The following is a 13,148-nucleotide window of genomic DNA, read 5'->3' as shown; positions in this document are numbered from 1 at the left end:
GATTAAAGGCATGCGCCACCACTGCCCAGCTTGACTTTTTTTTTAAAATGCATTTATTTATTGGGTGTGTGTGCATGCCAGTGTTCACGTGGTGATCAGAGGACAACTTGCAAGAGTTTGTTCTCTCCTATCATGTGGTTCTGAGATTGAACCTAGATCATCAGCTCGGTGGCAATTGGCTTGACTGGCTGAGCCATCTTTTCAGTACTTTTGTTTTTGGAGACAGAGTCTAATGTAGCCCAGGATGACTTTGAACTCTGTATGACTGAGGATGACATCGAACTCTTAGTACTCCAGTCTCTGCCTCTCAAGTGATGTGATTCACCTGGCTCTTTATTTTTGAAATGGATATATTTTTTTTAACTTTTAGTTTTAGACGGGGTCTCACTTTATGGTCCTAACTGGCTGTAAACCAGACTGGCCAAATCTCACAGATTGGCCAACCTGTACCTTCCAAGAGTTGGACACCTGGCTGGACCAAATTCTTTATGCCAAGGTTGTCTTCTATAGTTCTATATTGTTACAATTCCTGAAGGTTTAATTTAGCTCCTTGAGCATCACATATTTGGAAGAATACTACTACACAAATATTGTAGGAGTGAGGCTCCTACTGTAAATAATCGAGCAGGCAAAAACAGTGACCTCGATAAGTGGGTGCTTCAAGGAAGGATAGCATTGAGAAACTGGAAAGGACAGACAAGTTGCTAAGTTTTCATGGAAAGAGGTGGAGTATGGAAAAGAGGAAGGAAGCAAGATTTATTTAATTTAACCTTGTTGATAAATTATTGGAAGTAAAATAATAGAAGTACACAACTACATCTGGAAGTATCAGACCTGTTGTGTTAGTTACTCTTCTATTGCTGTGACAAAACACCACTACCAAGGCAACTTATAAAAGAAAGCATTTAATTTTGGCCTCAGGGTTCCAGGGGGTTAGTCCATGACATCGTGGCAGAGAGCATGTTAGCAGACAGGGAGGCAAGATGCTGGAACTGTAGCTAAGAGCTTTACATCTGATCCACCAGGACCAGACATAGAACTAACTCTGAATGGTCTGGGCTTTTGAGCCCTCATTCCCCAGTGATGCACCTTCTCCAACCAGTCCACACCTCCTAATCCAGTGTCCTCACCCTTCCTAATGCTGTGACCCTTTAATACCTTCCTCATGCCGTGGTGACCCCAACCATAAAATTATTTTTATTGCTACTTCATACGTTTGTTACTGTTATTAATCATAATGTCTGATATGCAGGATATCTGATATGCAACTCCTATGAAAGGGTCCTTCCACCCTCAGGTTGGAAACCACTGCCCTATAGGTGGATCTCTCTGAGTTTGAGGTCAGCCTGGTCTACAGAGCTAGCTCCAGGACAGTCAGAGCTACACACACACACACACACACACACACACACACACACACACACACACACACACACACACACACACACACACAAAACCCTGTCTCAAAAAACAAACAAAAAAGAAAACCTCTGCCCTAATCTTTCCCAAACAGTCCACAAACTGCGGACCAAGCATTCAAATGTATGAGTCTACAGGGACAATTCTTATTCAAACCACCACCCCTGTCCATGCTATTTTGGGACACAGCGTCACCCGATGGTTCTGGGACTGCATCCTCTGGATAGGCATCTCCAAATACTTAAGGGCACAGACGTTGAGAGCCAGGAGCCTCCAGGCAGCCAAGTCTTAGTTCCTGCCCCGGTGTTAGGCCCCGCCTGCAGGCCCCGCCCTATCCTCCTGGGCTGGCCCAGCCGACTCTCTTCTGCGCAGGCACCTGCCTAGCCGCCCCGCGAGGAGGGGTCCTGAAACGGCCCCAGGGACGAGCAGTGATTGGCTGCAGCTGGCGGCTGGAGCTCTGCTCCAGCGGCGCTTGACAACCGCAGTCTGCGGAGCTGAGCGGTCGGAGGCGGGCTAGGGGCGGACGCGACGAGGACCGGCTGGCGAGCTGATGGATTGACGTGCGGGCTGCTCAGCCCAGACCGCCGCCCTCGCGCTCGCGCCTTAGCCGGGAATTGGCTGTCCTGGGGCTCCGGCCGCCGGCCTCTCTGCCGCCTTTTCCTCCGCCGCTTCTGCCGGCTCCGCCCGGAGCCCTCAGGTGAGTGGATTCCTGGAGGCGGGGGCGGGCCGCCGGGCACCGTGGGTTGCCATGGTCACCCGTCGCCACCTGTCACCATCCTGATGAGGCGCAGACCCCCACGGCCCCCCGGGCGGCGTTCGCGGCCGGGAGGAGTGTCTTGGGTAGGCTTGGGTGGCGACTGTGGGAAGATGGGTCGCGGTGGAGGCCCGGGTGTCTAGGGGACCGGACCCGGGACCCGCCAGGCCGTCTATCCAGGCCGCCGCTCCCGGACCACACCTTCCCCTCGTTGCCAGCCCGATTCCGGCGGCGGAGCGATGCGCCTCGCCCTGGCATGGGGTTCCCACTTCGCCTCTGCTGAGGGCTGACTGCGCTGCATCTGCCTCGCCCCTCTGCTGGGTTGGAGCAAGACTGAGGGTTGCGAGCTTGTCCCTTTCCCGGCTGGGCGAATGGGTAGGGAGTGGCGGGGCTGCGTGGGAGACACGGGGAAGGGGTATCGGGATTGCCCTTTCTGATGTCAGTGGTCACTAGGAGCAGGCCTTCGGGGGTCTGGGGGGGGCAGGGGCATGGACTGAATTTCGAACGCGGGTTGTGGTCTGGGGCGCCTGCGTAAAAGATACTGGAGGAGGTTGTGGAACTCAGAGGGTTAAGCCTCTTAGCTGTATTGGGGAGAAAAGATTGGGGCTCTAGCTCTGGGACGACGCCTTTGGCAAAGGGGTAGGGATCCAGGTAGGTAGGAGTAGTATTTGACCTGATGATTTTTTTTTCCCACTGTGCATCCAGGCATGCAGTTAGTAACTACCAATGATGTCTGAGGGTTTCTTTCTTTTTTGGCAACTTGGTTCTCACTGCATAATGAAGGGAGAAGTCTTTGTTCCACCCAGATTCATCGGTTGAAATCCTGACACTTAGTTTTCCCCCTTTGTTGTAGAGTTCATAGAATGCTATAAAAAGTTAATGGCACAGAGATTAACATACAGGTTTAAAAGGCTATAAATCTTTTTCACAGAAAATACAAGTTCAGGTTGTTGTTGTTTTGTTTTTTTTGTCTCAAGTGTTTGCATATGTTGTGCTAACATTTTACTAGAAAGGAGAAACGCCTAGGAGCCAATTTTCCTTTATATGGCACAATCTGGAGGTCTCATTTATAAGGAAGATGTAGTGAATGATTGTATATTTATATTTAGATTTGGGTGAAGGTACATTGCTTCCAACAACAATAACACATAAATGACAAAGACAACTAAATAACCCATAGGTAAAGCACTCCTTGAATTGGGGTGTCATTACTCATTGTGTGTGTGACATCTAACTTGTTATTTCTCACCCTGCCGCTTCCTGGTTTTTGTCTCTTTTTATGAAAATCAGTAATAAGAATGTATCATAGGGAGCAAGAGCATCAACCTATGTTTCCAGTTATATAATTGTGCAGTCTCTTTTGTTTGTGAAATAATTTGTTGCTGAATGGATACCATATGACTTGTTTAGTATATGCACAGTTTGAAAAACATTCCAAAATAAAAAACATGCCCAGGCTGAGCAGTGGTGGCACAGGCCTTTAGTCTCAGCACTCGGGGGCAGAGGCAGGCAGATCTCTGAGTTTGAGGCCAGCCTGGGCTACAGAGCTAGTCAGAGAAACCCTGTCTCGAAAGACAAAAAAAAAAAAAAAAAAAAAAGAAAGAAAGAAAGAAAGAAAAAAAGAAAAGAAAGATGCCTAATTTTTCTTGGTAGTTCAGTTCCCTAGAAATCATATTGCCTGGATTTAAGCGTCTCTTTGCTGCTGAATTTCAGTCTTGGAAGAGATTGGTGTTGTTTTAGTCTGAGTGGACAGTGATATTGACGAAAACAATTCATTTGCAAGCACTGAGAGAATATTAAGGCATCTGTTGACTACTTTTCACTAGAGGGGAACAATGACAAGGATCATTACCATTTTCTGTGTGATCTTTTTAACATCTCTAGATTCAGGACCGTACTTATTACAGGAGCCTTAAAGGATTTATGGGAACACTGCAAAGTGAGTACCAGGACAGCCAGGGCTACAGAGGGAAACCTTGTTTCAAGAAACAAACAAAAAATTTAAGTGTGTATTTGTGTTTGTATAGGGTGTGTCCTGTTAGGGCTGGTAACTGGGGAGGCCAGAGGTTCAGCTGTAGCTGGAGTTAAAAGTGATTGAGAGCTGTCTGAAGTTGGTCCTGGGAACTGAACTCAGTCCCTCTGTAAGAGCAGTTCATGCTCTTAACTTGATGAGCTGTCTCTCTAACTCCTGGTTTTAACATGTTTTTCAAAGATTATTTTGAAAACTTAGGTAAGTTTTGTTTTTTTAACCAAGTTTAAGAAAAATTGGGGGAGGCCTGTTTGGGGATTTAGGTCAGTAATAGAGCACTTGCCTAGCAAGCTCAAGGCCCTGGATTCTGTTCTCAGCTCCAGAAAAAGAAAAACAAAAAAAAACAGATTGGGAGATTGTATGGTGGCACACACCTGTAACCCCTGCCCTTGGATGATAGAGATGGGAGGATCATTAGTTCAAAGCCAGCTTGAACTATGTGAGATCCTGTCTCAAAAAAGCAGTTAGACATGGTGCCTAATGCCTGTAATCCCAGCACTTGGGAGATGTGGATTGCTGTGACTTTGGAGATAGTGTGGTCTACATAGCAAATTCCAGGACAACCTAGACTACAATAATGCCTCAAAGGGGGAGGGGATAGGTTTGGTGATACAATTTTAGGTAAATGAAAAAGTAGATCACAAATAAATGATGACATTATGCAATTTTTTGTGCATTCATTGTGAAATGCCCTCAATTATGGGAAGTTAATTTTACTGTATATAGTTACTGACCAGACCATACCCAAAATACTGTGTTCTAATCTAGGTGCTTTAATTAAGACAGATATGACATGTATTCAGAGGAGCATCATTCCACATGGTAGGGGATGTGAAGAATGGTTTTGTAAAGCTCCCTTAACAATATACATAAGGTCTAAGAATAGTACCCAATGTTTATATATTGTAAACACAGCAGTTAATCTTGTTTTGGGGGATTCTGCTCTAGTTTGTACCTCAATAATAGAACAGAAACTTTGTGATCTAATTTAAATTTTTTTCATTTGTGTAATTTTTAGCTTAATTTTATTTAAAAATTTCAAGGGTTTAGTTTTGCTTTTATTCATGTGTGAATGTGTGTGTGCACATGTCATATGTGTATAGGTGCCTTTTGTGGCCATAAGGAGGATGTTGGATCCCTAGGAGCTGGAGTTAAAGGATGTTGTGAGCATTGATATGGGTGCAGAAACTGATCTTGGGTCTTCTGCAAGAATAGTCTGTGCTCTAAACTGCTGAACTATCTCTTCAGCCCCAGTTTTAATTTTAAAATTGAAGTTATCTTCATATCAGAAACCACTGGCAGGGTGAATACCTTTATCTGCAGCACTCAGTAGGCTAAGGCAAGAGGAGCTCAAGTTTGAGACCAGCCTGAGCTATCTAAGATGATGATGATGATGATCCTTTGAAATGGAGGCTCTCTGGGATTCTGAGGTTTGAGCATATACTCCTGCCTCAGCTTCTCAAGTATGTGGGACTACGAGTGCACACCACAGTCATCCTGAGTGAGGCAATTCAGATCCAGGAAGACAAGCATTGCATGTTTTTTTCTCTTTAGATATGTGTGTTTCATTTAGAATACCCACAGAGGTTAAGTTGCTAGTGAGCGAGCAGGGCACTTTGAGGAAAGGAAGGGATGTTCCCAGGAAGGGGGAAATATAATATAGTGTTATAAAAGGCTAAAGGGGAACTCAGAAATGGAGGATCATCTGGGGTAAGGAATGGGAGGTCAGGATGGAGGACCGACAGCTAACACTAAAGGCTTTTTGAAAAGCCATCTGGAAACCTACTACAGTAGAAGCTTCCTAAAATATAAATATGTATAAAAGGAGTTTAAGGAGCATTACCATATGAAGGGAACAATAGCTCAAGTAAACACCATGTGCTACCAAATAAAACCCCCAGTACCAGGAATAGATTACATCTTTTCGAGTTGTTGGCCAGTGGGGTTCCGTAGATCCTGCAAACATTATAAGCTATTGCCAATGCAATGTTATCCTTTACAACTTGATAGTAAGACACTTTTGCTGAAGACGCTGCATTCTTGAGTCATGGAACATGGAGAAATCTTGCTGGTCCTCAGCTAGGAGCTTCCCTCTTACTTGCTAGTGTTCATACTGTTGGAAGTACCAGAGGAGAAAAGTAATCATTAATTTCACCACCTATGAATGCTATGAGCTACAATACTGAACTGCCTGCAAGATAAGTCCACTGGTGCAATCGTGGCACAGATGTTACAGGAGTAATTCTCCTGTTTTTGAGTGGATTGAAGGTCTGCTCTGTAAGATGGGAGCCATACCTGGTAATGACTAGTGAAGTCATGGGCCATGGGAAAATCTGTTACTATTATTCTGTTAAATGATCATAGCAATAATAAAATGATTCCTAATCACATATTTCTGTATCCGTGGATCAGTGCCAGTGTGAGCAAAGTACAAATGTCTCTCCAGTAATACTACTTCATTATATACTTACTAACTTGTTGTTTTAGGGTTTATTTTTAGTTATATGTATGTGTAGGGTTATGTGCATATGTGTGTAGGTGCCTGGCTATACTGTCACTTGCAATGTAGACCTGGCTGAACTAGAATTAATCGCTTCTGCTTCCAAGTTCTGAGATTACAGATACATGTTTCCATGCCTAGCTCAGAATCTGAAGTTGTTTTGTAAGGTGTTTTTGTTTTTGTTTTTTGAGACAGGGTTTCTCTTTGGCTTTGGAGGCTGTCCTGGAACTAGCTCTTGTAGACAAGGCTGGTCTCGAACTCACAGAGATCCGCCTGCCTCTGCCTCCTGAGTGCTGGGATTAAGGGCATGTGCCACCAATGCCTGGCATGTTTTATTATTAAAAAAATTTTTTTTGACATAGGATCTTGCTATGTAGCCCAGGTTAGCTTGTAGCTTTATGAAGTCTAGGCTGGCCTTGAACTTGCCATCCACCTGCTTCAAATTCTCAAGTACTAAGATTACCATACTTGAGTGTTTGTATAACACTCAACTTTATGTAGAAATTTTAATTTTTTAAAAAATTTCAGGTGTATATGTCACATTTATGCGGTTGTCTGCAGAAATCAGAGAAGGAGTTGAATACTTTACAGCTAGAGTCACAGGTAGCCACTTGATGTGGCTGCTGGGAAATAAACTTGGGTTCTTTGGAAAAGCAACAAGTTCTCTTAACTGCTGAGCCATCTTTCTAAAAGCCCCACATTTAAATCTTTTGAATATATAATATTTGTACATGGTACAAAATTAAAAAGATTTGACAAGGTTCATAATAAAAAGTCATCTAACCAACCCTATTACCTATCTAGGTCTTCGGGACACAACCATTATTACTGATTCCTTGTATGTTTTTTCTAGAGACATCTCACGTATATGTACAACATATCAATTGATCTAACTTTATTTCTATAGCTATTTAAAGTGGCACCAGACTTTAAACATCATTTGTCTCACTATGTCCCAAATTGGCTCTAACCCATTATATTCTTGTCAGTTCCTCCCCCGCCTTATTCCACTATTGTGATTTAGGAATGTGCCACCATGCCTGGGCATAATATGTTTCTTTTTGTTTCATTGCTGGTGTGTTTGTGTGTATTTGTGTGGGCATGCCATTGTACATATGTGGACGTCAGAGAATAACCTGGATTCTAATACATCTATCCCAGGAATCAAACTTAGGTTTTCAAGTTTGGTGGCAAGTGCCTTTAGGTACTGAGCCAATTCTCTGGTCCCCGTTTCATTTTTTCCCCTTTTTATATTTTGAGCAGCTCATGCTGGACTTGAACTTGTTCTATATAGCCAAAGATGACTTGAACGTCTGATCTTGCTTCCTCTTCCTCCTGAGGGCTGGAATTGCAGATTTGCATCACCATGACTGGTTTATGTGGTTCAGATTTTTAAATGGTAGGGTAGCTAAGCATTTTTATGCTAACATTCTCAGCTCCACAGTCTGTTTCTGTGGGACAAAAGTCATCCATAGTTCTGGAAGGTAAGTTAAAGTAATCCATGATCAGAAGATGGTTGTTGGCTGGGTGATGGTGACACACACCTTTAATCCCAGCACTTGGGAAGCAGAGACAGGCAATCTCAGTGAGTCTGAGACCAGCTTGGTCTACAAAGAGAGTTCCAGGGTAGCAGGGACTGTTACACAGAGAAACTCTGTCTTGAAAAAACAAAAACAAAACAAACAAACAAACAAAAAAGATGGTTGTCAACATTAATAAAGGACATGTGTTTACAAACATAGGTGATTAGCAGCAGAAGATGGAGCTTTGTAATTAGAAGGAAAGTTTTGTATGGTTAAATTATCTAAAGAGGACTAGAGAGACAGATCAGAGGTTAAGAGCGCTGACTGCTCTTCCAGAGGTCGTGAGTTTATTCCCTACAAGCACACGGTGGCTCACAGCCCTCTGTAATCTGGTGCTTCTGTCTGGTGCCTCTTCTGTTGCACAGGTGTGCATGCAGGCAGAATGCTGTAATAAAATAACTAAATAAATCTGTAAAGAATTATTTAAAAAAAAGCTGTTTTCTTTTATTTAACTGACCTTATAAATTCAAAATTTCTGATTATTCCAGACTTTGTAGTACCCACCGGAGTATTTGCTTCTTGTTACTAAAATGTGAATTAAAGCAAATTACAAAAATGAAAGGCAAATCATAGAAACGAAGCTGTAAGCACTTTTTCATGATTGTCCTAATTTTTTCAGCCTTAACTTCTGCATTGCTCTTAGTCTCCTGTGTGTCCCTTCTTCCCAGTTCTGTGTGTTAAGTAAGCAACACCATTTAAGTCATTTCTATTTATGTTTGGTTAGAAAGCTAGCCCTAATGGTATTCTTTATTTTATTTTATTTTGTTTTGGTTTTTGGTTTTTTTACGAGACAGGGTTTCTCTGTATTGTTTTGGAGGCTGTCGGTCCAGCCTAGCCTCGAACTCAGAGATCCGCCTGCCTCTGCCTCCCGAGTGCTGGGATTAAAGGCGTGCGCCACCACCGCCTGGCCCTAATGGTATTCTTTTGAGATTTTGTCTCGATGTTTAGCCCAAGTTTGCCTTGGATATTCTAGATAGGTCAGGCTGACCCCAAATTCTTAGTAGTCCTGATGTGGCATCTTGAGTGCTGAGTTTACTGTAGGACATCACCACTTGCAGCTCCTTCTCTATGTATGAAAGTATATTTTTGTTACCATTTTTATCTGTTAATGTCCACCTTTAATCTTAGATTTCTTTTTTTTTCTTTTCTTTCTTTTATTTTTCTTTTTTTGAGACAGGGTTTCTCTGTATTGTTTTGGAGGCTGTCCTGGAATTCGCTCTGTAGACCAGTCTGGCCTCGAACTCACAGAGATCCACCTGCCTCTGCCTCCTGGGTGCTGGGATTAAAGGCGTCTGCCACCAGTGCCCAGCTAATCTTAGATTCCTAAAACCAATTTTATATTCAAACTTTTTTCTTTTTCATGTTTATGGGTGTTTTGCCTGTATGTAGTACTTGAAGATGCCATCAGATCCCTGGAGTTAGAGAGGGTTATGAGCTGCCATGTGAGTACTGGGAATTGAGCACCATGTCTCCTGGAAGAGTAAACAGCAGTGTTTTTCTTTTTTCTTTCGTTTTTTTTTCTTTTTGTTGTTTTTGAAACAGGGACTCTCTATGTGGTTCTGGCTGTGCACACCTATACCACATGAAGAGAACAGAGTATGTTATTTGATGATGAGAACATTCTAGTTGGCTGTACATTTGTGTTTCTCTTTATGAAAAAATAGATAAAAATGAACAGATTGAGAAGAACAAAACTGGATTATCTACGAGCTCTTGCTTGATTAGAATAACTTGGTCCTATGAGAAAGAATGCTTCCTAACATTCCTGTTAGTCACCATATGACATTTCCTGCAGCTAGTCCATTAGCATGGTAATCTTTTGCATTGCTGAGGAATTTTTTTATATATATTATTCATTTTGTGTATTGTGAGTCTGTGCATGTTTTAGAGTGCAAGTCAGAGGACAACTTGCCAGGAGTCTGTTCTCTCTGCCTGCCTACTGTGTGGGTCCTAGACATTGAACTCAGGCTGTCAGACTTGACAGCAAGGGCCTTGACTTGCTGAGCCATATTGCCAGCCCTACTATGAGTTTGGTTTTTTGTTTGTTTTCTTTAATAGAAGTATCTCATTTTATGGTTCCCGAAGATATCTCAAATCCTACTTAGAATCCGGATCTTGTTTCTGGAGCTAGATAACTCCGGTCTTGCTCATCGGCCTGCTGCACGGTTCCCTTTTCAGACACATAGATGCTATCCAAACACTTTCTAAGGTCCTTGTTCTTAACTGTTGTGGCTTGCTGATTCAAAGCCATAGAATTTGAAACAAATTTAATGTTATTTCCTTCAAGGATTAACTCATCCATCTGGGCTTGAGAAACAGAACATATTTTTCACCCAAGAAATTCCAGGTTTCAACCAGCGGCCCACCCTCCTGAATAATAGCAGCATTGATGGGCAAGTGAGCATATGCAGACCTCATCTTGTATTGGAAGCTCAGTGTAACACCTTTGATCGAGTTCTGAACATGACTACAGATAGTTCAGACAATGGCCATTTGTCAACCCAGCGCCTCTTTTTCTTTCCAAGGAGACTCAGCTTCATATTGATGTGATTGAAGTCCCCTGAAGTGTTCCTCTAGGACCCTTTACAATAACTGCGACCCTCAGTGTGGTGTCATATTTTCTGGAATGTGGACGTTCTGATTTCTGAGAATGCGCTCCATTCTCACAGTAGATGTGGCAAAGAGAGAGAGAGCTACCTTTATCCATGTTCCTATAATCTGTCAGGGGACTTAAGTGTTTCCTATGTGTTTTAACATTTGACAAATACAGTTGATTATGGCTTGTACAAAATGAGAGCACTGATGTAATGATGATTTTAGACTTCTTAGTTGTAAATCTTTTTGCTTTCATGGACTATGTATTCAGTTGTATCTCTACAGCTATATAGGTGTTAGGAAAAGGAATTTTATTTTTTCTATTGAAAACATTTTTCATGCAATATTCTGATCACAGTTTTCCCTCTTCCATCTCCTCTTGAATTCTTTCCACCTCTCCACGTATCCAACTCCACACCTTCTTTCTCTCTCTCTCTCTCTCTCTGAGAAAACAGGCAAATTAAAAAAAATCAAACAAGAATTTTTTAAAAAATGAAAGAAAAAGTGCAAGAAACACACACACACACACACACTATAGGTGGGCATTGGTGGTGCACACCTTTAATTCTAGCACAGAGAGGCAGAGGCAGGCGGATCTCTGTGAGTTCAAGGCCAGCCTGGTCTACAGAGCAAGTTCCAGGACTGCTTCCATAACTACTGAGAAACCCTGTCTTAAAAAAAACCAAGACCAAAACAAACAAAACATAAAGCCTCAAAATTGAAAACCATAACACACAAGCAAAAGACCAATAAGATAAAAAATATGCCCAAACAAAGCAAAAAGAAATTCTTTACAGAAATATCATTGAGTTTGTTCTGTGTTGGTCATTTACTGCTGCACACAGGGCTTGCCCTTAAGTGTGGTCTATATACCCAGTTGTGGTATTGTGGGAGAAAACTAATTTTTCCTTTGCAAGCAGTTGTAAATTTGAGCTAGCTTGTTAGGGATGGGAACTCCTGCCCATGTTCCCCTCTAAGCGCTGGGGCCCCATCTGTCTTGAACCTGTACAGGCCCTGTGCATGCTACCTGTGGGTTCACTTGGTTAGTACTGTTATGTCTGGAAGGCACTGCTTCCTTTGGTGTCTTCCTTCTCCCCTGGGTCTTAGAATCATTCAGCCTCCTCTTTGCATAGTTCTCTGAGCCTGAGGGGGGAGAGGTGTGGTGAAGTCATCCCATTTATGAGTGAGTGTTCCAAAGTGTCTCACTCTTTGCACACTGTCCAGTAGTTTCTGTATCAGTTCCCATCTATTGCAAGAGGAAACTCTGATGGCTGAGCAAGATGCTGATCTGTAGATACAGCAGAATGTTATTAGGAGTTACTTTATTACTAAGTTCCTTTAGCGTAACAATAGCGTTTGGTTTTCCTTTAGGCCCATGGCTGATCTAATCTCAGTAGAAGGAATTTTAAAGTGTTGAAATATAATTGATATTACCAGTATGACACTGAAATTACCAATAAATTGTATGTTTCAGTTGAGCCTTATTATGTTTAACTCCAAAATGATTCATGAGTGACCAACCTTTGATCCATAGGCTGCTTGTTTTCTAGGATGTATATGAATTTAGCTCAGTGCAAAAGTGTAAACTTACTTAGAATTACGATTTTTTTTTGTTAAGTCCATTGGGGAAGGGGAGGTGTCCTTTAGATGGGCTTTGTAGATGACAGCATTGTGACATAGTGTCTTAGTGTTAGACACGTCTGATACTGTTATTTCTAGATTATTTTGAGGTGCCTCAAACTTCACCATTTAATCTGCCATCACTCCAATGTGTATTTCTCACATGTTAGTACTTAAAACAAATCTGAACCATATTTTAACACATTAAAGAATGATTCAGTTTTGATAGTTAATTTCACTTGGAAATACGTGTACTAAAAATTCCCAAGCAACATTGACATTTCTAGGCAATTAAACCTACACATAAAACAACAGGACTAAATTTTTGTTGTTATTGTTTTATTTAGGCTAGCAATATGACGGCAGAAGAAACAGTGAATGTAAAGGAGGTTGAAATCATTAAGCTGATTTTAGACTTCTTGAATTCAAAGAAACTCCACATTAGTATGCTGGCCCTTGAGAAGGAAAGTGGAGTCATAAATGGCCTATTTTCAGATGATATGCTTTTCCTGAGGTATGTTAACATCATCACTACAAGGCTTGCATGCAGCTCTTCAAAGAAGAGTATCAATATGGCGATGTGTATAATATACTCTAAGTGCAATTTAATAGTTGGTTTTTATTTCATAATGGAATGTTTACAACATA

General features: G+C 42.0%; 1 protein-coding gene and 1 pseudogene across 7 annotated transcripts in view; one reads left to right on the top strand and one right to left on the bottom strand.

Annotated features, from left to right (window-relative positions):
* Nucleotides 1-1,805: 1,805 nt before the first annotated feature.
* Wdr47 (WD repeat domain 47) overlaps nt 1,806-13,148 on the top strand; it is a 47,525-nt gene continuing 36,182 nt past the window's right edge. For 2 of the 7 annotated variants that reach the window (XM_040752040.1, XM_040752039.1), the window contains exons 1-2: nt 1,808-2,116; nt 12,848-13,014. In XM_040752040.1, the coding sequence (XP_040607974.1) occupies nt 12,857-13,014 (158 nt within the window). In that variant the 5' untranslated portion in view covers nt 1,808-2,116; nt 12,848-12,856. Of the gene's footprint in view, nt 2,117-12,847; nt 13,015-13,148 lie in introns of all 7 variants that reach the window. The other 5 variants (XM_040752042.1, XM_040752041.1, XM_040752036.1 and 2 more) reach the window with 4 other exon arrangements.
* LOC106021635 lies at nt 10,387-10,946 on the bottom strand (annotated as a pseudogene).

This window comes from Mesocricetus auratus, unplaced genomic scaffold (assembly GCF_017639785.1).
Source record: "Mesocricetus auratus isolate SY011 unplaced genomic scaffold, BCM_Maur_2.0 Super-Scaffold_100009, whole genome shotgun sequence".
Taxonomy (NCBI): Eukaryota; Metazoa; Chordata; class Mammalia; order Rodentia; family Cricetidae; genus Mesocricetus; species Mesocricetus auratus.
This window is presented reverse-complemented; position numbering and strand designations above follow the sequence as displayed.